Below are 26,776 nucleotides of genomic sequence, written 5' to 3' on the forward strand. Positions count from 1 at the left end.
AAAAACTGAACTCATAGAAACTGACAGTTCTCCTTTAATCAAATACTTGCAAACAATTCTCAAAATCTGCTTTCAGGGAAGAAAGGATAAATGAATCATGAATTTCTGTCTTCAAAGAGTTCAGTCTTATGTAATTGTTAATGATAAGAATGGTTATTAGTATCTATCACCATGTGTTGACAATGTCCTAGTTACTTTACGTAGATTTACTATAATCCTCGTAAGAACATGGTGAGTATCATTTTTAAAAATATAATGCAGATAATAATATAGATGATTAGAGATGTATTCAAACGCTGGTCTGAATCCATAGTCAATGCTTTTCCCACTACCCCTTGTGTTCTAACATGAGGAATATTTTCCTAGTTCTTCTATGTCAAAATTTTTAAATTTAAACATGATTTTATCTTACCATTATAAATTATTTTCAAAAAAGCTTTAATTATTTGTTTATTTTGGTGAAAACGTTGAACTTATGCTTTGTTGTCGTGAACACAATTAGAACATAGGTTTTGATAAGTGGTGTCTATGACTACCACAGCTTTTCTAAGATGAAGAATATGTATTTTTTCTGACAAAATTTTGTAAAAGAAATAAAAGTTGTGAACCAAATAATAAATATTGTAAATTGTATCAAAATAAGTAGATCAGCAGTATGGTAAAAAAAAGTCACTTAGTTTTTTAGTAAAAGTTTGTCATCTAAAAACATTAGAATAATACAATAATTTATATCATCCAATTATATAGACAACTCATTCTGATAGCATCTTTAATAAAAGTCAAACCATTAATACTTCTCAACTTTCTTCATATATTCTTCATTTGCTTGTTGTTATTTGAATTTACTAATTCTTATTTTAAAACTGATAGACTGGATAATCTTGGACCATAGACATCCTTAAAATTCTTTAAAGAAAAAAGCAGGCACAATAAAACTATGATTAACTACATGTAAGTGAAATAATTAGAAATTGCATCCTTTCTACAAAGCCACATAAGGCCAACATTAAGATAACAGTTACATTAAGGATAATTTGAATTTCAGAAAATTCATCCTTAAAATACTGCTTAATAGAAGTATTTTATTATATTAAGAGGCAATATTTCTTCATATATAAGTTGGAATTTAAACACACAGATATAATTATATGCAAATATCTATACATTTCCATACATAAAATTATACTCCCCAAATCTAAACTGTCAATTTTTTCTCTGTTAGTGTTCATAAAATTTAAGTCATATCTTAAAGCACATGGCTCTGTAAATATGTAATTAAATTTAGATATATATTTAAAATTTTGTGTATAGAAATGAAGTTAAATATCTAGAAAAATTATTCAAGTTGCCAGTATTTAAAAAACTTTTTTCTAAAATAATAATTCTCTCTTTTAGGAAATAATGAACAAACACCTGCAAAAATGAAATGGTTAACAGGAGATTACAGCAGTATAAGTCACTCCTGACACCGAACATTGAAGCATTCTTGATTGTACTCTGAATGATAAATCTTCAAGGTGGCAAAAAATGTTAGCACCATAAGATGCAATTTTAACAAAATGGAGGTTAGAGTTTACACATCGATTAAAGATAGCCTACACATATTCCAATTAGTACTTAAAATGTTCAAGCTTCTTAATAAAATAAGCTTAACCATAAAAATATTAACTGGTTTAGCAAGTCTTGATACAATTTGTGTTTCATCTTAATAAAGAGGGCCCCTAGGCTTTCTCTAATTGGAACCTAGAATGATTGAGTTTCTTGCTGCAAATGAATAAAAATCTTCCCTGCTATTCAGGCAACCAAAGGAGATCATTTAAAAAGTGGTTCCAGTCTACAGTTTCTACGTGATAAGGCTGAAAAAGAGTAGGAGCCAGACACCAGGAATTAGAGGACAGTGACACAGCATCAGGCATGAGATAATACTGTATAACTCTACAGCAAGAATATTAAGATAGCCAATCCAGAGAGTTGCCCCTTTCAAAGCAATTAATTTTCAACTAAAATTAGAAAATCTTCTGAATGAGATGAAATTGAATTTATGTTTGTTACCAAATCTATAAGGCTGAAAAAGATGTTTTGTTTTCTTAGGTACCTAAAAATATTTGTGTAGCAGTTTCTTCCTAGGGTAAGCAAAAAACAACAAGAAAATAAAAGTGAAAAAAGGAACCAGATATGCTTGTATATTTATTCTCTTGTATTCTAACGTCTTGGTGAAGTTGTTTTTATCTTAACAGACTTTTAAAAAACTTTTATTGACTCACTGTTTTGTACATATGTAATAGGAGAATCTCTGATATCTTTAACAATTCCTTATTTATAAATTAGTGTTGGAAAGAATTGCCACAACTTTCTCAGACTACCAGTTTATTTAATATTTGAACTAGATATAAACATAATTACTAATATCCACTGAAACTCCTGAGTTAGTCATTAGGGCATTTATTCTGTAAAGTTATGACACAGTAATAATCCCTCTAATTCTTCCAACTGTATATGGAATCATTCACTCCCTAGGTATTGATGAGAATACCTATTGATGAGACTATTGGTGAGCTTTGCCTTCATAGTTCCCATTTTCCCTTTTAGGCTCATGCTTGAGAAGAATAAACAAGCAGCAGTTTAGTTATAGAAATATCAGTCCCACAATACAGATCTCCTAAGGAAAGAATTCTCCTAGTATCCTTACAAAGTGGACAAGAGTAAAAGGTCTTCCAAATTTTGGAATGGATACACTCTCCAGTATCTTCCTTTTCCCAAATGGCTATATCCTCCTTGAGTTCTGCAATGTCTTTTCCTTCAATAAGCACAGTACATGTTGGGTTCTAATTCTAAAATTAATCCTGTGAAAATTAAGTTACTTTTTCTAGATAAAAGAAAAAAAATAAGTCACTGTAATAGCATTCAAGTAAACATCTTGTTCTGGCTCAAAGGAAAAAGAAAGAAATTGCATACTACAATTACATATATCTTACATTTCCTTTAATATAAGACAAAGCATGAACTTATATTTAATAACTTGGGGCCTTATATGGCACATGAAGATGACTACTGCATTTATTTCAGTTTAGAAATTCCATGGGTGGCAGTAGATGTGATTGAAGCTTCAATACTCAGGAGATTTTTTAAAGCCTAATTCCCCTTTATTTCTTATAATATTTTTACTCTAAAGTGAAAGAAGGTGGTGGGAGTTATGTAAACATCTTGATTCCTTTTTCTGCTTTAAGCAAACTTTTAAATCAAGAAATTATACTGCAGAGTCTGTATATAAAACCTCAGCATTCATGCTATCAAATGTTTAGAGAAATGGAGGGAGAGAACTTAAATGAAAATTAATTGAAAAGTGGGTTTGAAATTGGTTTCAAGTGCAGAATTTTAGTTTTATTGGGTTCACATAGGGAGGATTCTGAGAGAAATCTAGCCTAGGCAATCTCCATTGGGTAGATGGATATTGTATCCATAAACCACAGTCCAAACTTTGTCAATCAAGTGAGGAAGAAGAAAAAAGGAAAACAGGAAAACAGAAGCTGGGGTTGCTTGCTCCTTTTTTAAAATTTAAACACAAATACAAAGGAAGTTCAAAGAGTAGCCTTTCTCAAAGCCGTGAAACCAATTCAAAACATAATTTTGTAATGAGTCTCAGTTGGAAGCAAAGGATATGGTAGATAAGCAGAAAGAGACTGAAAGGGATTACTTGTGGAGTTATTTATTATGTTGATCATTTCAAATTTAAAGATACATAAAGGATTATTTTGTTATTGAGGATCAAACGAGATGTTTCTGAACATAGTTTGTAAGTAACTTTCTATATATATTGAAAGGTATATTCTTAATTATTGTAAAAATATTGATCTAGGCCCTTGGAGAATACATACAAACTGTGATTTTTCCTCAGATTTGATTGTTGTGTAACTTAATTATAATGAAATTTGTTTTCCTTTTATTCTGATATTGATTTTATACTTTTCATGGCAGCAATTCTTAAAACATCAAATAACTTTTACTATTAGCCAAGTTAACTTTGAATGTTTTACTTATCACAATTGAAGTTTGTTTTAAAACATAATCAATGAAACATTTATGTGTCTGTCTTTATACGTATAGTTTTGCTTAAGGGAAAACAAAACTTCAGAAACATTTTATAGTAGAGTAATCTTCAATGAGTCTCGATGGGTTTAATTACCAGAAAATGTCCTACTCTTACACTTACATCTTAAGACAGGTAAGAGATCAATGAACATTTTTGTTGTTGCTGTTAATTAAAGTATACCTATATATTCTTGACTAGATACTTCATAAGGTTACACAATTATTATCTAACAAGTATCTATAAACAAATCAGTGCAAGTTTTGAACCAAGAATTATGAGGGACATAGGAAAACTAAAATAATATCTGTTCTCTGAGATATTATACTTTAATAGTTTACATAAAATATGTCTAATCAAATATAACATTTGGCAGGATATGGTAAGTGGCATAAATGAGTTATAAAAAATCATAAAGATTCATCATATCTGCATTAGGAACATTGCAACAGGCTTTATGAAAGATATAACTTTTGACTCATCTCTCTAATTATGGCAGGATTTTGAGCGGTAGAAATGGAAGATGACAGCTCAAGAGGAGTCAGAATCCTGGTTAGGATGCTTGCCTTCCAGAGGCCATATTGTTGAATAGATGAATTTAAACATGGTGAATGCCTGGAAGAGTATAAGGTTACTAGGTGATAGTGTTATTGACTAAGATAACAAATTAGGAAAGGGCAAAGTTAAAAGTATTTGATGTGATAACTGAGCTGGGGGTAATAAAATCAAAAGCCAAGATGTAAGTTGATATTAAGGAACAGGACCAAATATGCTCATAAGAAGCTTAGTCCGAGACAAAGTTTTTTTTTTTTTTTTTTTGCAGTAGGCGGGCCTCTCACTGTTGTGGCCTCTCCCATTGTGGAGCACAGGCTCTGGACGCGCAGGCTCAGCGGCCGTGGCTCACGGGCCCAGCCGCGCCGCAGCATGTGGGATCTTCCCAGACCAGGACACGAACCCGTGCCCCCTGCCTCAGCAGGCGGACTCTCAACCACTGCGCCACTGGGGAAGCCCCCGAGACAAAGTTTTTAGGACATGAAGCTGAACATGAAAAAGTATTATTTTACTATTAGACCAGAAGACTGATGATGCCGTTAATATGGAATACAGAATGAAATATGGTAGGGAACATTCTGGTCATAAAGAGGAGGATGAACAAAAGCAAAGAAATGAAAAAGTTTGGAATAGAGAGGTGGGGGGTAAAAACAAAAACCTGTACATTTAAACCTGTACGTTTTTTAGCCTGGCACTCAACCCTGGCCTTGAGTATCAGGTGGAAAAATCCAGACTTTCCTGAAAAATAAAAATGCTTTACTAACTCTTTTGAGAAGTAAATATTTCTGAGCAGAGTTTCCTTTAAGTATACCAATGTGAAATACCTGAAAAAGAAAAATTCAATGAAGAGACCATATATAGAGTTCTGAAGAGAGAAAACAAAGATTTACATGAAGTTGGAGTAATAATAAAGGCAAGCACAGAATAATAGAATATAATAGAAGAGCTCTTGGGAAAGTAAACATAACTTTTTGGAGATAGAAAATGTATGGTGTTAGTGAAAACAGAGGAGAAACTCTCCTTATGGAGTCTAGTCTGTATGAACACAATCTTAGTCCTGAATAGGAAAAAATAACAATGCAAGACCAACCAAATGACAAACAAACAAAACATAAACCAGGGTGGAAACAAACTGAGATACAGTGGAAAGGAAAAGTTGATGATTTCAGTTTAAGAAACTCTAAATTCAAGTGCTAGAAGAAAATAAAGAAATACATCTCGGGGCTTCCCTGGTGGCGCAGTGGTTAAGAATCTGCCTGCCAATGCAGGGGACAGGGGTTCAATCCCTGGTCTGGGAAGATCCCATTTTCTGCAGAGCAACTAAGCCTGTGCGTCACAACTATTGAGCCCGCGAGCCCCAATTACTGAGCCCGCATGCCACAATTACTGAAGCCCGCGTGCCTAAAGCCTGTGCTCTGCAACAAGAGAAGCCACCGCAATGAAGAGTAGCCCTCGCTTGCCGCAACTAGAGAAAGCCCACACGCAACAACGAAGACCCAATGCGGCCAAAAAACAAAAGTTTTGCTTTTCTGATATGTGGAAATGTGCCCCATGTATTTTCATAAATGTTTAAAATATATGATTATATGTACACATTTCTGCCCCCTATAGCTCTTTAACACAATATTTAGAATAATTATTTTTGCATAATCTGTATTTTGATACAGCTGGTATCATCATTTATGAAGTTGGCTCTGTCCTGATATTTCAAATATTTAGGGCTGGAATAATACAGTAAGCGAAGAGGGAAAAAAAGGAAAAGAAGACTTGAAGAAATTATGCAGGTGAAGAAAATTTAACTACTCTTTAATGTATATAATTTTCCACTGTGTTTCTAGCCTGTTGCAGTTATTTGTATTTCATTTAATAAATATGTCTTTGTGTATTTGTGTGTGTAAGAGAGAGAGAAAGAGTGAAATAGTTCCTTAGCTTTTTTTCCTCATTGGTCTCCACTCCCTTCTGATTTTAGTGGTTTCTGGACGTGTTCTTCAGTCTCTTGCTATATCCACATAATTCTTAAGGGTTAGTCTTTGCTCAGAATAGATAAGATATTTCCTATACTTGAAAAATTCTTTTTATGAAAAGCAATGATTTTTTCCCTTCTATTTGCAGTTTGAGAATCCCAGTGATTCCTGTTGAAAGTCTCAACAATGAAAGCCCCTACTCAAATATCACCATCAGTACTTCTGCCTGATAGGGTCAAAGGTGTTTAATGCAGTGATAAATGAAGTCAGTTTGAAGCGGGAAATCAAGCCTACCTATTCCATTAAATTGCAAGATGAAAGTCTGATTCTGAATTTATCTACTCAGGTAAAATCCTGAAATCAACTATTGCACTAGTATAGTGTCAAGTAGGAGGAGTCTCATTACATTAAAGATTAGATTCAGATGGGACAATAAAATCAATGTTAACTTCATCATTAGATTTAAAATCTCAATAGAAAATGAGAAATGGATTTCTTCTACCCTGATTAATCTGAGCATATGCTACTTGATTCTGACTTTTTAAGGTACGTCTTGCCTACAAGTTTAGAAACTTGTAGTAGAAATAGAAAATAAACTATATGCAAGAGGTAAGTGCCTTTAGAGACTTGAAAATAATGGCACCTTTTAGAGTACCTGTGAAATCCTGGACCACTTTTTACTGATAAGGTAGTGTTCATTGATAATTATTTTAACATTTTTGGAAAACAAAACATTCATACTACAAACTGTATAATTCCAGATGCTTTGTGGCACAAGAAATAAAAGATTATCCCCAGAAAAAATAAGATTGCTATGATCCTGAAGGAGTGACAGATTTTAGCACTGAAGAAAAAATATTCAAGATTGTGACAAATGCTTAAGCTAATCTCTCAAGGACTTTGTGCTAAAGCAAAACAATTACCCATGTCTTATCTACACTTAACATTTTTTTTCCCTTTGGTAAACACGGAATATTAACTCCTGGTTAAAAGATCAAGAAATCTTAAGTAAACATTCATTCCCTCATCCAAGCAATAATAATTCCCTCTTTGTATGTACATTAACCTCAAAATCTCTATGATATTTTAAAAAATAATGTCTTAAGAAAATATTGTTTTCAATTTCTTTGAAACTTAGGGACTCCTTGAAACCTCCTTTGACTAAGATAGACTTTGGAACATTTTCATGTTTTTCAAATCAATAACTTATGAGTCTGAGTTTCTCAGAATTTCCACCTTATCAACCTGTGTACATTATAAGGACAATTTGATACCATATAAAATGTATCTGCAAGCATCCTAATCAGTCAGATGCCTGAAAACCATTCAGTTCAAGGGCACATTGCAATGACAGGGTCCTATTCTCCATATAAGAGTTACTTTACAATCCATTACTTTCACTACTATAAAATTGTGCTAACTAACCTTATAAGATCTAATACTTATGTTAAACACTGTGTCACCATTATAGAACTGTTTCTGTTCCACGACTTCCTTCTTTTCTAATATTAAAACCAATGGTCTTGGAAAAGTAAAAGTAAAGTGCACGTCATTTATCTGGTAGCTGGGGAATTAAATGCTTCATGTAAGTAAATGCTGAAGATAATTGAAATTTAAGATTAAAACATTTGCAAGTATATTTTAATCATTTGGATGAAATCCTTCTCAAAGGATCAAACTTTTCTGCATTATTAAACAGAACATACTTAGTGCCATTCAACTGTTTTTTTTGGAGCTAAGATCTCCTCAGTTTGAACATACATTTTTGTGTAGTGACAGTTTTAGAGAAACTGAAGTGATTAGGATTTAGCATGTTCTTTTCCTGAATGTCCCCAAGATCCAGCTTCACCACAGTTGGTGTTAATGTAACAATTTTCAAATCTTTTGAAATGCGACCTACAGGAAAAGATATATTTTACAGCTTTACACAACGCACAAACATATACACACAGGAAAAAAACTTGCTCTTTCTAATGTACTGTAACATCTTCTTTCTTTTTCTTCCTTCCTTTCTTATTCTATTATTTTTCCATTTTATTTTTGTTTTTTAAAAACGGTTTTTCAAATTAATCTGATGACTCATTAAAAGCCACAACCAGCTATTTGAAAAACACTGCATTTGTGACCCACAGTGAGAGCTCCTGTGGCCTCTAGGTCTTTTTGTCCCTATACTGGAAAGCTATTATACTTTTAATCTTGCTTTTTTTTTTTTTTTTTTTTAATGCGGTACGTGGACCTCTCACTGTTGTGGCCTCTCCCGCTGCGGAGCACAGGTTCCGGACGCACAGGCCTAGTGGCCATGGCTCACGGGCCCAGCCGCTCCGCGGCATGTGGGATCTTCCCGGACCGGGGCACGAACCCGTGTCTCCTGCATTGGCAGGAGGACTCTCAACCACTGTGCCGCCAGGGAAGCCCTTAATCTTGCTTCTTGATGGTCACCTCACTATATTCATCTCTATACTTGTAATTTTGAGTGGGGGTGCTGAAATCCATCACAGCTCACCATTCTAGAGAAATCTGCTGGTCACAAGTCACAAGAGTTGCTGTTCTTTTCTCCTGTCTTTTTTATTTTCTCTGTCTCTCTCTTCTTTCTCCTTTCCTTGAAGCATCCCAGATGTTTCCAGTACTTTGAATTTGAAAGAGTTGGGCTTTAAGGCCATCAACAATCACTGACATATTCTACTAATTCTAACTGGAAACATTTGTAAATGTTCATATTTTCTACAACTTGGGACACTGCTGTTTAAATTTTTTTCAAACTTTGAAGTTTAGGGGTTCCTGTATGATTGAGGTTATATCTAGAAAAGTGAATCAATATATACCACACTTTGTAAAAACACATATAATGCAAGAAAATTTCTTTAGATTGTTTGAATAAATGGCTTTCCAAGGTACAAAAATTTTCTCAGTTTCACCATTAATTGAAATAATACTAAATATCTCCAGTGATTCTGAATTTTATTTTTTCACAGTTTGTTCTCTCCATATATTTGCAAAAATGATAATCAAATTATTTACCACAAGCACAAAATGACACACTTCTCAGTAAGTTGAATGGTGATCACCAGAAGGATACTATCTCTAACGTTAGGACATGTATTATGGAAAAAAATTGCAAAGAGAAAAAACAAATCTTACTGAATGGCACTTGTTGAGCAATAAGTTAACATGTTCTTTAATCAAGGATGAAGTATGATATTTCAGCTCTTTTACATGTTAAGAGTGATTTTTGTTTCTGCACATTTCCTACAATTACCATTTTGATGACTGTTTTTATATAAACACAAATGAATGTTTACAGATCTTTAAATAAAGAGTAAAATGCTTAGATGTAATCTCATAATTAATATATTAAAAAGAAACAGAGATTTTAAAATCCATGAGCCCAATATACACATCTTAAAATCTAATCAAGGATATGACATTATCACTCCACAATGTCTTAAACATATTGAGACATTTTAGTGTTAGAGTTTCCCACTGAACATTTACAAAATAATTGGGGTTTTGTTGCAAGAAAATTGCTTACCTGGAAATGTTCAAGAAGCACATTTCCCCTTTGGATCTATAATCATGATTCTGCAAGCTCTTATGGGACTTTCACAAGACATAGGCACATTTAACTGAAAATGATTGAGTGCCCAACACACCACAGATGCCCAGCCTAAATAACAGCAGTGGAGATTACCGAGAGTCAGCTTCTTGTTTCAAAAACAAAACCAAATATATTCGGTCTCATTTCCAAGATAACCACTTGTGTGTTTCCAGAAAGTCAACATGGGATTAAATCTTGAAGCCATGAGATGGAAGCAAAAGACCATATGGGCCTCAGAAGAGAAACTTGTATGAAAAGGACAGCACATGGATATATTTTTTTAATTATGAAAACTTGGAGCGAATTTCCCAATATTATTCCTTTGAAAACACTTTAGAAAAAACTGACTACAATGCCTTTAATTAATTAATTGAGACAACTTTATATCTCTCTAGAGATCAGAACACAAGGGGGGAAAAAATCTAAATGCTCTGTAACTTTTATCATCCAAGGACTGACTTTGTGGGAGTATGTATATAGTAGGTCTGTCCCCTCATTATGTTTATTCCACCAATTTTTTTGGTGACATATTAAACATAGTATTTAGCAAGAAAGACATACTTTGGGGGAGTGTTCACTTTGAACTTCCTGCTTATTCTATTTACCCTCTAAGGCTGTGCATTGTATTTCATTACATTGGTATTACGTTTGCAGGTATTGCTTTGTAGTTATAACCCGCAGTCTTAATCTTCTCAAACATATCAAATTAAGAATATAATATAATTAGCTTTTTAAAAACAAATATATTTAATAATCAGAACTATTTAGATATATTTAGAAATTCTTTAGATACTATTTAGGTATGCTAATACAGGTTTGATTCATAACTGATAACCTTTTATAATTATTTAGTTAAAATATGGGCATTCCTAAAAGTTTATAAGTATTTTCTCATTCTTGCCAACTTCTCTGGGTTATTGTGAAAAGTCAATATGATAGGAGAACTAAAAACACTATGTAAATAAGGAAACATAACCATCAGAGTTGTTAAAATTTTTAAAAAGTGTCTTTGTAATCTACCATTTATTAACTGAGTGACTAGAAAAGGTCATATGACCTCCACAAGACTTACTGTCCTTATCTACAAAATGAAAACAATTATAAGAGTCTTTGTAAACCTTTTACAACAGGATAGTTGTGCGGTTAAAATAAGACTAGCATGAGTGAACTTGAAACCTATGCCAAAATGAGGCCTTATACATCACAGACTCTGGATTCTCAACCACTCATGAACCATGCTATTCACTTAGTTCTGGTTTCTCTAGAGGTCTTGCTTTGGCTTTCTGTCAAAACTAGCTACCTGGTTAATCTCTATTTCATCCCAGCTGAACTCCTTTACAATGTTGCCTTTTCCACATTTGTAGAACAAGAACTCATTCTCTACCCCTTCCAGTCCTTCCAATTGTTCTAAATTTTTTTTCTACCTTAACAGTATGGAGGGGCTATTCCTATGTCTCAGAACTTTTCCACTTCTAGCTATATTACATTTTACCCCCTGACAAGGGTTCATGCCTCTGTCCCTCTTCTCTACAGCTCATTATTACTATTTAACCTCAACAAAAATAGCCATGTTGCCCTGCCAGTTTTGCCATGACTTTAGTTTGGATTCCTTTGCTGTTCAAACATGCTTCGGAAAGTCACAAACCATTGTCCTAGAATGTGTTTATTCTGCTTAGAACCTTGAATTTCAGAGCCATGGAAGAAATCTGAGATAGTAACTCAGTTCCCAGCGTTGCCATAGTAGCCCAATATCAGCATGTGTATTAAATAATTAAGACTTCTGAGTTTAAAACTTGGTGAGACACACTGTATGTAATTTTTTGACAAAATAATAACTTATCCTCATGGCTATTATTTATTATGAAATTACTTGGAGGCAGAAATTGCATATATATTTTCATTAATATTTAAAACAATTTGTTTACTAGGTTTTATTTTCTAATTTTAGAGAATAAAATATACTTGGTATACTTAACACTGGTAAACTGTGGGCTTTGGGGTGAAAATGATAGGTCCGTATAGGTTCATTGTAATGAATATACCACTGCTGTGAGGGACGTCAATAGTGGGGGATGTTGGACATGAGTAGGAACGAAGGGTATATGGGAACCCTGTACTTTCCACTCAATTTCACTGTGAACCTAAAGCTCTCTAAAAAATAAAGTTTATTAATTAAAAAAACATTTTGGTGTGGTTACGTGACTTACTCAAGACCACTCAGGCCACAGATATCTACGGATTTATAATTCAAAGCTACTTTTATTTCTCTTTCTACTGCACCACACAGCTTTTTCTGCCCCAGAGCATGACAGCTTAGATAGTATATCTGAACATAAACACAGACCTTGACGATTAATTAGATGACTTTCTATAGCGCAGATGGCAGGAGAGAGACAAATACTGTGTAATTAACATCTACTAGGCATTAAGTCAAATCATATAAAATTGCCATCATTGTAGATCATATTCTTTTTCCCAAAATTTGTGAAAGGAAAATCAAAATGGAGTCTATATTGCTAAGAGAGTTCCCTAAAATGGAGCCAGGAGGCTATTACAAAGTATGACTTATGCCCATCTCAGCCTGAATAGAATCTAACCTTTTGATCTCTTATTGTCCTACTTAAGACATCTAGATCATCTGCCAGAAACTCAAGATAATTATTGGGCCCATACCCTAAAATAACTTGTGGCAGCCTGTCTACTTTCTGGACTACCTTAAAATAACACAGGATTCCTCAAGGACAAATATTTCCTGATTCACGTCAATCACAATTCTCACTAGGCAACTTTTAACAGCCTTGTGGCTTTTTGTCTTTATAAGCCCCTGACTCTTTCTCTTCCCTTGAACACTCTTTTGGTTTAACCAGAATCTGTGTCTCCTGAATTGCAATTCTTCAGAGCCCAAATAAACTATTTTATTATTTGCAGCCTTCTGCACTGTTTTTCCGTTGACAAATTCATATTTTCCTCTGTTTTGGGCTAAGACATTTCACTCTGGATTACTTGCCTTCTTTAACTCCTGTTTGTTTTGTCATTTCTTCTGGCTGTGATTGGATTATATGACAATTAGTAAATAACCTGTGATTTGTAAAAAGGTACATATTAGGCTGAGAAAACTGTTTTGCCTTCATTTGCATCTCATTTTTTAATCTCTATTATGCTAATAGGAAAATGCATCAGTGTGTTTTTATCAGATTTCTTCTTAAATTCTAGATCATTTTGAAAATGGATGTGTAAGTGTTCCTCTAAAACACCTCACTAGTTATTATATGATATGTGATCTGTTTTCCTAAAGATTAAAATCTTTCTTCTTATTCAGAATAGCGATGTTATGTGCAATGCAATTATGTATACTAGATTCATACCAAATTCATAAGAAAAAGTGTGGTTACCAGAGGTAAAATAATAACTACAACATAAACATAATGCCAGGTATACAGAAAAAATTATCAATGACTATAATTATTTTCTTTTATAGAATAAATACCAAATATACATTTATTTGACTGAAAATGTCACATTGCTTTTGTGAAGTAAATTTACAAAGTGTTAAATATTTGATTAAAATGAATGATGATTCTTTAGCTATAGCATGTGGGGGGCAATCCCACACCTTTTAAGGTCATAACATTAATGTAATATAACAGCTTTTTTCCCCCTCTACTTCTATAAGCGGAGAATGCTGCTGCCTGAAAGCTGTCTGGAAATTCAGCCAAAGAAAGAAGGTTGCAAAAATTCTGGGAACTTTAAAGAAAAGTGGCTGGCATTAGCTTGGTCCTCACTTTAAACTAAAATTAAAACAATAGACAGACATGTACAGTAATCTCTCTTTTAAGGAAAGAATAGAATGCCTCTATAGTAATGTCAAGTGGAACAATTTGGTCCTGGCCCAAGCTATGCAGCTGTTCCACAGGAAAACAGCAAAAGGCTTCAATCCAAAGCAGGCAAATAAGGCATGATTGTTTATAAACAGTCACTGTGGCCCTCACATTTAGAACAAGAAAAACAATGTTAGCATATCGGAGGCCAGGTTAGGAACATGAGTCTCAGTATGAGTTGAGTCACACCATCACTTTGTGATTTATACAAAAGATAGTGGTGCTATTTTTTTCTACTATTAACTTGCCTAATAACTGTGGATAACTCATACTTTAGGAAATCATATATTGGTCAAACATTTTTAAAAAAACAATATTTGATCACGGATTAAGGAAATGATATGTCAGCTACAAAATGTAAAGAAATCATATACCTGTTATCCACTTCTGATTCTCACCTGCTCATCAAAGGGGGCTCGGGTAATTGGTAAGGATAATAGAAATCAGGTGTTTCAGGAGTCAATTAGAAGCTAAGACAGTATTGCTTCTCCGTGATTCCAAAATAACAAAATGGGGAATCAGGTGTAATAGCAGCAAAATAATGGAGAACTTTGACGGTGATTACCAGAGTAAAATAGGAAATTTGAACCTACCTGTTGGGTAAATGTGATATCACATACTTCATTTTTACTCCCACTCTTTACAGGCTTTTTTGATCCTATCTTAAAATATGGACAGCCTCTCTACTATTTTTTGTTTTAAAACTTCTGTTTGACATAACTTTCTTTTCTCATTCCTTTTCCACTTTTCATGATTCATTTTCTGAAATGGGTGTCCTTCCTGTTTTCTTTACTTCCCCACCACTTACTAACTCCCTGATTAATCCATTTCAATTTGTGTTCTGTTCTCTTTGCTCTAGTGAGACTTGTTTTCTTTATGATCAGTAAAATTTCCTTCTGGGAAAATCCAATGATTTCTTTTCAGTCTTCCCTTGTTTTATTTGTCCTATCTGCCTCAACTGGCACTGTTGGAGATCAAATATAAACTAGAGAGGCTAGAACTGAGACTGTCTTTAAAGAGGTTAATGTCTTCATTTATTGGAAATGATAGTTACTTTGAAAATGCAGAAGAGTGGATTTAAGATAATTAGGAAGGGCATAAGAGAAGCAGTGGTCTAAAGGCAAAAATGAGTCAAAGAAGTTGGCTATACCTTTAATGTCAATGGCCTGGAGGTCTACAAGGAAAGAAAATGGTAAAAAGAGAGTTGGGAATGAGAATACAAGAGAATAAGTTAATGTATATTTACTTGTGGACCATAGCACATAGAATATAACATTATGATCTATAATGATAAAGATAGAAAATAATAATTTTAACCCTTCTGGAGCTTATGAGTGAATTGCCAGAGGATACTATACTAATTAGAGGATATTCTATATGGCTGTAAACTCATGCTAAAAGTGGTCAGCTTGGTAGGAATTTGGCAAGTTGCCAGAAAGGGCACAAATACAGCAGAAAGCCTGATAGAAGAGAACAGCAGCAGTAAAATGTGTCTTGAGACTAGCCAGTTCTTCACCTTCAAGCATCCAGAGCTTCGATTTCAGTGCTGCACGTTATTGTAGGGCCCATCCTAATTTTTCAAAAGTGACTTTGGCCAACATAGGTGACAATTTAGACTCAGCAATTGAAGTAGCAGAAAATAGCTGAAGGAATGTAATCTTTGGGCAATGATTGAACTAAGTTTACATCCTGACTCATCCATTTTAAATCTGGATGAATAAGGAAAGTCAGTTAATACTGAGCTTTAGTTTTCCTTTCTGTAAAACAAGGAGCCTTTTTATTTCCATTACCTATAGCAAAGTGATACTAATCAGGATCCTTCTGAGAAAGGTGACGTTTTCTATTTCTTAAACTTCTGGAACCTTTGTATTCTTAAATAACATAAATAAATAAGAGATTGTGTTTTTCATTCATCGGCAGTGCAGAGGATTATTGCATATCCAAGTTTATTTCTAGGTAACTGAAACAGAGACCACAATAAGGCATATCTATTCAACCATATCTGAGCTGAGGGAAATGGACTACTTAAATAGCTAATTACATAGATCACAATCTAAGTACTCACTAAAAAAAAAAAAAAATGTGGATAGTGAGAGTGGATATGGAATCAAAGAGAAGATCTTTGATAGGTAATTAGATGCTATTTGAGCTGGAATGTATTTATTCCCAAGCATTCTATATATTATATTTCCCATCTTCACCTCATTTAAATGTGTAAATTGTACACATATGTACTTTGGGGCAGAACTATGGAGAGAAGGTAAAAGCAAAAATCCTTTGCTATTCCCTGATACTTTATCATATCTCCAAACACTGACCTCTGAGGTTATAAGGAGAAATGGAAGCTAAGGGCGGGGTGGGGGGGTGGGGAGGTGGGGAAAGAGGAACAGACAGAGTTGGAAAATAATAAGCAAAGGGAACAGGAGTGGAAATGGAAGGGAAAGTTAGGAAAGAAGCGCTGGTATTAGATACACAACATCGGGAGGAAAGAAACTGGATTTAAGTATGTCTAAAGCTGACTAGAGTCTATTACACTTCTTTCTTAGTTAAAGTACTGATCTTACAGCCAAAAGCTCTGTTGAAACTGTAGTACTGAAATGCACTGTCACATTTTGATAGCGCACTGCAGTTGAAAAATGTTTTCTATAAGCAACTTAAACTTATCAGAGGGTAAGAACTATAAAAGTGAATTGTACAGGATATATGTAGTAAAGCTACTTTGAAAAAATTTGCTCATTTCAAGGTCTAAAATGCCTTAAATGTTTCTTAAAAGATAGAAAAAAATAGATTAATTTACAAAATGCTCTTTAAGTCAGTATATTTTAAATCTCTAGAAAATAATTACTGGAAGAGAGAACAGTTCTAAAATAACAATACGGTGATAAAGAAAGTATGAGTTCAATTAGTGTGTTAAAAAGTATAAGACAATACAATTAAGGAAGTTGAAATTTCAGGCTTCTGTATTAAAATTACTAGAGAAAAATTCCTCATGTGATAATATGAAATCTACACTTAAATAACAAATGTTATTAGAAACAATTTTTTAGTAATTAAATTTGATTTGCTCAAAAGCTATCCCATATAGTTATGCATAGAGAACAATTAAATGCCTCCCATTAAAATTTAAACAGAATGCAAATCAATTGGAAGCTTCTAAAAAGATCAAATAAGTGACTTTCAGCTCCATGTAGAATGCTACTATAGAAAGATCAAATCACTTCCAATGAAATAATCCTTATTTGGATACTCCATATTTGAATTTTCTATTAAATATAGATTTTCTATGAGTTAGCTGTTTATAAACATGAATGTCAAAAAGTAAAATTTTAGGGTTGAAGTGATGTTAGAACTCATTATTCTAACAATGAAATCACTTTATAATAGAAAATGTGGAGTCTGTGACCCTTTTCATTCACACTACCTCCAAATATATCACATTCACAAATTATGTCTCAGGGGCTACACTAGAGGTGTAGATTTGATCCCCCTTAGGAAAATGATTTCGCATGTAACTTTAAAACTTGGGCATATTTTGAGGATTCAATATTTTCAAAGTTTTTCATGAGAGAAGTTCAGCATGTGTAACTTCTACAATCTGATGATGTAAAAACAGTGACTGATTAAGCCTATACTCCTTTCAGGTTGAAATATCTTAGTAGGAAAAAGAAAGAAAGAAAGAAAGAAAAAGAACAAAAAAATCACAGTTGGAAGCCTCCCCAGAAACTTCACTAGATGACAAAATACAAGACCAATCTTCCACAAACACTTAATGAAGACATGGTTCAGGGGGGTTTCTGTTCTGAGATCACTTTGCCCACCAAGAAAAGACAAAAATAGTGGATTTCTGCAGTTAAAGACTGCAATCAAAGCAGGATACAAGAAAAGTAAAAAATTGTATTGCTCATTAAATCACTTACAGTGGTTTTCCTTTGGATTCACAAGTCAAAATTAAAGGCTGTCCTTCTTGTGGAAAAGGAGTGGATGGTATAATCTTAACTGATGGTGTATCTAGGAGAAAAGAAAAAGTAATATTAAAAAAGGTCATTACACACATATAAAACTATATATATGTTCAGGCCATTTCTTGTAATTGTATATATGTATACAATTGTGTATATTTATATAGATTTAGTGAAACAGGGTCTGCAATTTTAAGAAGCTACCATCCTGTCCAGGAAAAGCTTACAAAAATATCTGAATATCTTATGAGCACCACTGTGGTATTATTTCTGAAATCTGAATTTAAAAGTGAAATTGCAAAAAGTGGTTCAGAGGAATATCAAGCATTTCATACAATTGTTTCTTCACCTATTTATAGATGGCTATGCATACTATTATTATGGACTGAATACGTTTATGTGCATTTGAATAACAACACTTTCATTGTTGCAGGAATACCAGGGACTCACAATAAGGAACCCACAAAGAACTTGAGATCAACTACTGTCTCACAAGCATTATGCAGAATCTTTTTGAAAATGCAGTAATGCTGCATTTAGCACATGCTGTTTGCTTTAAAGCACAGTTAGCAAATCATCTGAAATAGTTATTTAGAATGTTATTAAAAGTTAACATTTTGTTATATATGCTACAACGTAATTGTTATGAAGTTATTTCCATTTAACAATAAAATCATCCGTTGTGGAAGAAGATGCAAAAATACTTTGAGACATTTATATTTCTAATTTTATGCCATGTAATATTGTTTAATCAACACAGAGATACATAATACATAGAAAAACTGGAAAATAAACTAAAAACAGAGACAGTGTAAACAGGCTCATTCCTTTATGACACCTTGCTAGTTCTGGTTTTGTGTGGCTCGCAGTCAACATGGAACTGTCTCCTCCTCTTGTTTCCATATCCTCAACAATAAACAAAATAGGCTCTGAATGCTCCGGGGGGTCACAATTATTCTCACCCTTCCCTTAGTTGTGATAGAAGAACTGAACTACCCTGAGGTTATAGTCATTCTCTGACTTTGAAGCCAATTAAATAAGTATCAATCAATTGTGTAATTTTTAGTTTAGTTATCTTATTTCAGGAAAATATTATGCAGATTTGCCATATATAGAACAATAAACAAGATCCTGTGGAAGGCCTTGTATCCCACTTATAAATTACTTATACTTTTCAAATGCATTCTTTCTCAATCCTTTAAAGAAAAAAATACATTCAAGATAATCAACAATAATATCCCATTTACAAATAGGCATTCCATGTACATCATGGTAAAAAACTGTAGTACAAAATAACCCAGGAAGAAAAATTAATTTGAAGAAATATGACATATATTGTCATATTTTTAACCAGTAGAAAAAAATAATTTAATAAAGGATTGAAATATACTTCACTAATTTCATTACCATCATCACATTTATGGAATCAGTTAACATGATGATCATATAATTTTGTCTTCCAAGTAGAACACTTTTAAAAGTGAAGAGAAAATATTAATTATATAGAATAACAAGTGTGAACCAGAATGATTCTGGGAAAATGAGGGCTATCATCTTTTAAATTTTGACCATATATACGTATAGCAAAATTTAATTTCATCCTGACATAGAAAATAAAGCTTCAATTCTAGAGAAAAAGGTGGCAGAAGAAAGATCAGAAAAGTGTGATGTTGGGGAAGAGAGTTGTGTTGTTTATCTGTGATGATTAATTTTACGTGTCAACTTGACTACACTGTGCGGTACCCAGATATTTGGTCCAAAATTCATTATTTGGGGAATTCTAGTAAGAGTGTTTTGGGAAACGATTAACATTTAAATCAGTGGACTGAGTAAAGCAGATTCCTCTCCCTAATATGGGTGAGGCTTATCTGATAAATTGAAGGCCTGAATAGAACAAAAAGGCTGCCCCTCACACAAACAGGAGAGTATTCCTGTCTGATGGCAACTGAGCTGGCACATCAGCCTTTTTCCTGTCTTCAGATCAAACTGAATCATCTGGGTCTTGAGCCTGCTGACTTTCAGACTGGAACTATAACATCATCTCTTCTGGCTTCTCAGGCCTTTAGACTCAGACTGGAACTAAGTCATCAGCTCTTCTGGATCTCTAGCTTGCAGACTCAGCCTGCAGATCTTGGAATCTGCACCTTTGTAACAAATCCCATTAGTTCTTTTTCTCTATAGAACCCTGACAAATATAGAATCCTTACAAACAGACCCTGGGATATTTCTTTTATGGGGAGTGACCACAGGGAGCACTGGGAAGTGAGATAGGAAGGGAAGGAAGTCAATCAAGCGTGTGTTATTGAGCAGATTACCCTGTGGGCAGCTACATGCAATCCTGCTGTGGAACTCAGACAATGTAGGGCTTGCCTCTGAGTCACCTCGCTTGATGGGCAAGGGAGAGGAGTATTTAGGGAATATTGACCAATACTCATTGGTGTTTGGTTGAGGATTGCTGGGGTGGGGATGCAGGTGTTATTTCCCTGGCACCCCGGTCTACTCGGTGCACAGAAATGGTGTGTGCCAAAGGGATGTGGGCAAGTCACCCCCAGTATCTGCCTCAGTGAAGTAAAATACACAGTTCTGCCTGTTCAAGTAATTTATTAGAGGTGAGAATTTATATAGCATATGGTCCCCTGAAGCATGGTTCAGCATTCCCTTTAGATCCAGAACACAGAATTTGAATTATAAGCAAGTGCAAAAGCAGATAATATGCTTAGCATGTATTTCTGTGAAACTTTTAGGAAGACCTCTAGGTTACCAAAATCAAGTCATATAATACAATACTGTTATTTTATTTCTGAATTACTCAATATGTTGATTAGTCTTTGTTCCTAAGAATTATCTTCCCTAGGTTTTTTTTTTTAACACTCAACCCTCCCACCCCTCACAAACACACACACACACACACACACACTGATAGATACACATATATCTGATTCGACATATATCTCTGGCTACTCTTTCTCATATTCTGTTGGGTTGTCTTCTTGTATTTAACCTTTAAATATTGAGGTCACCAAGAATGGGATTCACAATCTGTTCTCACATAATTCTCTAGGTCCTTTTAGCCACACCCATCTCTGCAGTTTCTATCTACTCATTAACCACTCCCAGGTTTATATCCTAGAGCAGTTCTGTACCACAAGCTACACTCATGTATATGCAACGCCTATTTGACATGTCCAGTTGGATGTTGAAAAGACATGGCACACTCAGGATGTCCAAAAGGAACTCAAAGTCTCCCACTGACTGACACATTCTCCCCTGATATGTTCTTCTTCCAGCAATTTCTAGTTCTATAAATACCACCAGCCTCCATCCAGCTACATACACCAGACACCTCCTGTTCCCTTATCTTTTCTATAATCAATCAATTAATCATCAAGTTTGGTTGACTTATTTCCTAAATAATTTTGAAATCTACTCGTTGCTTTTTTATATCTCCACAACCTTTCTTTCATTTAGTCTACCGCAAAAGTGAATGGCCTCCACCATATCAGCTTTTTACACCTCTAAATCTGATGACATCAATATTCTGGTTAAAACCTTGCATGGTAAATCTTTTCTCTTAGGATTAAAAGAAAAATAATCAGCATAGTCTTTAAGTCCTATATGATCTACACAGGTCTTTAGTCTCATGCCTTGTAACACTCAATTCATTCTTTGAATTCCAGTTAATTATACTTTCTTTCGGGTACTTTAATGAATATGTTTTTTAACTTTATACAAACTGTCTGAAATACTCCATTTTGGGGTGATCCTTTGCCTTTTTAACTCTTTTAAATCTTAACTCAAATATTTGCTGAGGGCAATCATTCATTACCCTCACATTTGGTCACATATCTCTGCTGCATGTTCTCTTTTTCATCTCTGTATAATTTTTAAAAGGCATTTCTGTATCCTCAGTGTCTAGCATAGTGCTTTATACAAAATCTGTGCTTAATAAATAAATGATTAAATGGGGGAACACTCTAATTTTTTAATTTTCTTATTATCATTTTAAAACATTAATTTTAAAATATTAAAAACTGCTTAATTGAAATTTTGTTGGGGCCTGCATTTGTATGTAAAATTAATATTAAATGTTCATGTCACAAACCTTACATTGAGTTTTATTCTTACACATATTTAATTTAATTAAATGTCTACTGCTGATTCTCTTCCTGGTATAAATTTTCTGCATTAGATAATATTAGATAACAACTTTCCATGATTATACAAATGGCAATTTTTTTAATTTATTTATTTATTTTTTTTTTTTGTGGTACGCGGGCCTCTCACTGTTGTGGCCGCTCCCATTGCGGAGTACAGGCTCCGGACGCGCAGGCTCAGTGGCCATGGCTCACGGGCCCAGCCGCTCCGCGGCACGTGGGATCTTCCCGGACCAGGGCACGAACCCATGTCCCCTGCATCGGCAGGCGGACTCTCAACCACTGTGCCACCAGGGATGCCCGGCAATTTGTTTTTTAATGCATATACCGCATAAATAACTTTTCTCTCCTCATCTGATTTTGACAGGGGAAGCACTTAATTGTGAAGAGATTATTTATATAATCAGTCAAAATTCTAGTTTACAGTTCCATGAAATGTCAGCATTCGTCTTTAAACATACGACGTTAGCAATGTACACAAAATTACATTTTTTTTTTACATCAAAACTACAGTAATGTGATATTATCCCAAACTTGACTCTTTCTCATATACTTTAAATTTTATTTTATTGGAGTATAGTTGATTTACAACGTTGTGTTAGTTTCAGGTGTACAGCAAAGTGATTCAGTTATACATATACATATATTCATTCTTTTTTAGATTCTTTTCTCATATAGGTTATCACAGAATATTAAGTAGAGTTCCCGGTGCTATACAGTAAGTAGATCCTTGTTGCTTATCTATCTCATATATAGTAGTATCTGTGTGTTCATCCCAAGCTTCTGATTTATCTTCCCCTGCCACAGTGTTTACTTTAAAATAACATTTTGAATATGTAACATTTTACATGGCCTAAAAGTCAAAATATTTTATTTTATTTTTTAAGTTAATTTTTATTGGAGTATAGTTGCTTTACAATGTTGTGTTAATGGGAAGGAAATCGAAAAAAGAGTGGATATATGTATCAATTTTTTTTAATAACAGGAAATAATTTGGGCTTTAATAGATTTTTACTAATAATAAAGATCTCTATCATTACTATTCCTATTATATTTTCATTAATCACTTTATTGTATCCATAAGGGGGCTGATCAAGCACTGTTATCAAATTATCAATAACATTCTAGAAATACCATTAGATTAATGTAGAACTCCTATTCTTACTGAGATATCTCAGCCAACAAAAAGACAAAACCAAAAAAAAAAAAAAACAAAAAACCTGTACTCATCTCAAAAACTGAGTTAATTTTAAGAATCTTCAATTTCCAGGATTTCTTCAAAATATTTATTTTAATAACTGAAACCCCCAAGGTAAACATATTTTTCTGTATTATTTATATATCAAAATGAATGGGGAATTTTTCAGGAGCAGCACAATGCACAGTAGATAATAATTTTATAAAATAATCTTCAAATTTATGCATATATTATTCTATTAATATTTTTACTAATCCAGATGTGAATAGGAGTCAGAAAGTAAATACCACATATCCAAACCTTTCAATGCATGTCTGCCAAGTTATTATTAAGAATTACATTTTTTTTTGCCCCGTCCATATATAAGTTATTTGTAGATTTTCTTCTTGGTTGTAGTTTTTCATTAAAAAGGATGGGGAATATTTTTTTAACCAAAGTTTACTTATATAGTAATCCCACACTTGATTTGGAAATGATCTCTCTATTTTCCAGTCTAGGTGCAATATAAGTTGCATTTCACCTTGCTCTACTTCTTCACAAAACAGAATGGCCCTTTTTCTCTTTTTCTTCAGTACTTTGTGGATGTGGATGATATTCTGTTTTTAAATTACTAGTATAATGTATTGTTCCAATTAAACAGAAAAGGGGCGGTTCGTAAAAATGCATTATCATTACCACTATTAATTCACACTTGCTTTATCCTATATGTTAAACTCAGATTTTTATTTTTACAAACTAATAATTTCCATGTTTGTTTTAAAATGTCTTCAAATAAGTCAACTCCAACAACATCATATTTATTGAATATAAATTTAGGTACACAGTAGTATAATATTTATTACATATAATATGTAATGTTTATAACGTTACTATATATACACACATATGAATGAAAGGGAACAGTAAATAATTAGATTTAAATATTTCAGGACATATACTGCTATTATAAAACACTGCACTTAGTGAAATATGTATTTTTTTTTTACATGTCTGCTTCATTCACCAGATTTTGAGCATTCAAAATCTCAGATCTTAACCTATTCGATTGTGTGTTGTCATATCCTAACAAAATACTTGATATGTTGTAAGAGTTCTTTAAAGATTAGATGACTATATGAATATTTCCTATTTCTCTCAAAATGCAAGCAAATGAGGAAGTTTTGCACAAGCATATAAAAATAGGGATATGGTCATTCGTCTACAAATAATTTTTCACTACTTACTAACAGGCAAAATATGCAGATACTTTTTAAAAGCATCATGTTTCCTCTCCAAGGTTTCTTTTTGTAGGAAAAATATTATTCTTTAGAGTCCATCTTTAAAATTAATAAGATGTGGAAAAAACCCACACTTTTTAAAAGTATGGGTTTATTTATTTTACTTATCTGACAAATTCTGGGGCTAATATATAAAGAAGCACAAGTACTTTCAAGAGATAGATTAGGGGTTTCCTGGTGGCGCAGTGGTTGAGAGTCCGCCTGCCGATGCAGGGGACACGGGTTCGTGCCCCGGTCCGGGAAGATCCCACATGCCGCGGAGCGGCTGGGCCCGTGAGCCATGGCCGCTGAGCATGCGCGTCCGCAACCTGTGCTCTGCAATGGGAGAGGCCACAACAGTGAGAGGCCCGCGTACCGCAAAAAAAAAAAAAAAAAAAAATTGGTTTTTAAAGTTATTATTCAAAATTTTAAAAGCTTTATGAACTTGGGAAGTAAAGACACCTCCTATCTTATTTGAATGATTCAGTATTTGAATCAAAGTAAAGATATTGATACAGGGGAATGGATTTTCCATATTTTTAACAAAGATTTTAGAAAACTGAAAAGATCTGTGATGAAACTATTATTAAATCACCTAATGGACAATCGGCAAGCACAGCTATGAAAATATTTAGTGTCAGTGGTTCAACAATATTTATTCATCTCTAAGGGTTTTGTAGGTAGGTAAATAAAAATAAGTTTTAAGTCAATATCTTACCAATAAAAAAAATTATTCTGTAATCAAAGAAATACAACAGAAATTTAAACTTATATAAAAGTAACATCTAGCCTGTTATGACGGTGATGGCCAAATTGCTAATATAAGAGAAGCAACTATAAATGAATATCTAATATTAGTTTACTGTATCATTCCACAGTGTATAATATATTGGGGGAACAAAGATGGTTTATAGCTTAAAGCAGTAGTGATTTGCATTGCTCAAGGCATGTGGATCTTTGGGTGGAAAGTGTTATCTTGACAATTTTATTTGTCCACAAAAATCATTTCCTATGAGCACTCCCAAATGATTCATTTAACAAACAGTTTTATAGGTCTTAAAACATGCAAGGCACAGTACTATTACTCATTTCTATCCATTGTCTCACTAGAATTGCAACATTAAAACACTATAACATAGTATACTTTTTCACATTGTAACACCTAAAACTCACGTGTTAGTTTTCATAAACAATGCTACTGAGTGCTTAGCATATTCTTAGAAAAGTAAGCTCATCAGAGCAGAGATTATTTCTATTTTGTTCACTGGTTTATCCTCAGTCCTAGAATAACTCCTAGACTTCAGTTAAATATTTGTTGGATAAATGAATGAAGAATGACTTTTTGTAATTTTTCCCCACTACTGGTTAGGACCACTAGTGTGTTATAAAATCAAATTTATTTGTCACAGCTATCTTCTAATAATTATAAACACTGATAAAATACTTGGCAAGTAAGTCATTATTGTAAATGCTCTGTATGCACTGGCTCATTGAACTCTTTCATACAGCATATAAGGTAGGTTCTGTTGTTGACCTATCATACAGAACATGAAACTAAGGCTCAGAGAAGTAACTCACTCTAGTTACACAATCATAAATCACCTCAGGCAGTTTGAACCGCTTTTTCCTGACCTTAGTCACTCCTCAATAACTTTGTTTCCTGTTCTCTTTTAGACTACAAGAGAGATTGATGCTTTTGGTAATAAGCTCTGTGTCCTCTATTCATCTTCAAAATCAACTCTTTCTCCAGCTGGATGAATTGGAACCTGGCCCAAGAGTTGCTTTTGCTCTATATGAGCTGCAAGTTTTAAAACATATCTGACAATGTTTCTGAGTTCTATGCATAACCTGTCAGTCTACCTGTTTCTCTTTCCCTTCCTTCCTTCCTCCCTTCCTTCCTTCCTTCCTTCCTTCCTTCCTTCCACCCTCCTTTCCTTCCTCCTTCCCTCCCTTCCTTCCTACCTCCCACCCTCCCTTTCTTTCTTTTTTAACTCTCTCACATCTGCCTCTCACATCCTTTTCCTCTCTAACAGATGAAAATATTCTTTGGGTGAAGGTGGTTAAAAGGTACAAACTTACAATAATAAGATTAATATTTTCTGGGATGTAATGTACATCATGGTGACTACAATT

The 26,776-nt window shown here is 33.7% G+C and overlaps 1 protein-coding gene across 1 annotated transcript in view; it reads right to left on the reverse strand.

Annotated features, from left to right (window-relative positions):
• CADM2 (cell adhesion molecule 2) overlaps positions 1 to 26,776 on the reverse strand; it is a 240,398-nt gene that overhangs the window by 81,567 nt on the left and 132,055 nt on the right. Inside the window, exon 5 of the mRNA XM_033855945.2 lies at positions 17,994 to 18,084. Coding sequence (XP_033711836.1) covers positions 17,994 to 18,084 — 91 coding nt within the window. The remainder of the gene's footprint in view (positions 1 to 17,993; positions 18,085 to 26,776) is intronic.

Source organism: Tursiops truncatus, chromosome 4, assembly GCF_011762595.2.
Source record: "Tursiops truncatus isolate mTurTru1 chromosome 4, mTurTru1.mat.Y, whole genome shotgun sequence".
Classification (NCBI taxonomy): Eukaryota; Metazoa; Chordata; class Mammalia; order Artiodactyla; family Delphinidae; genus Tursiops; species Tursiops truncatus.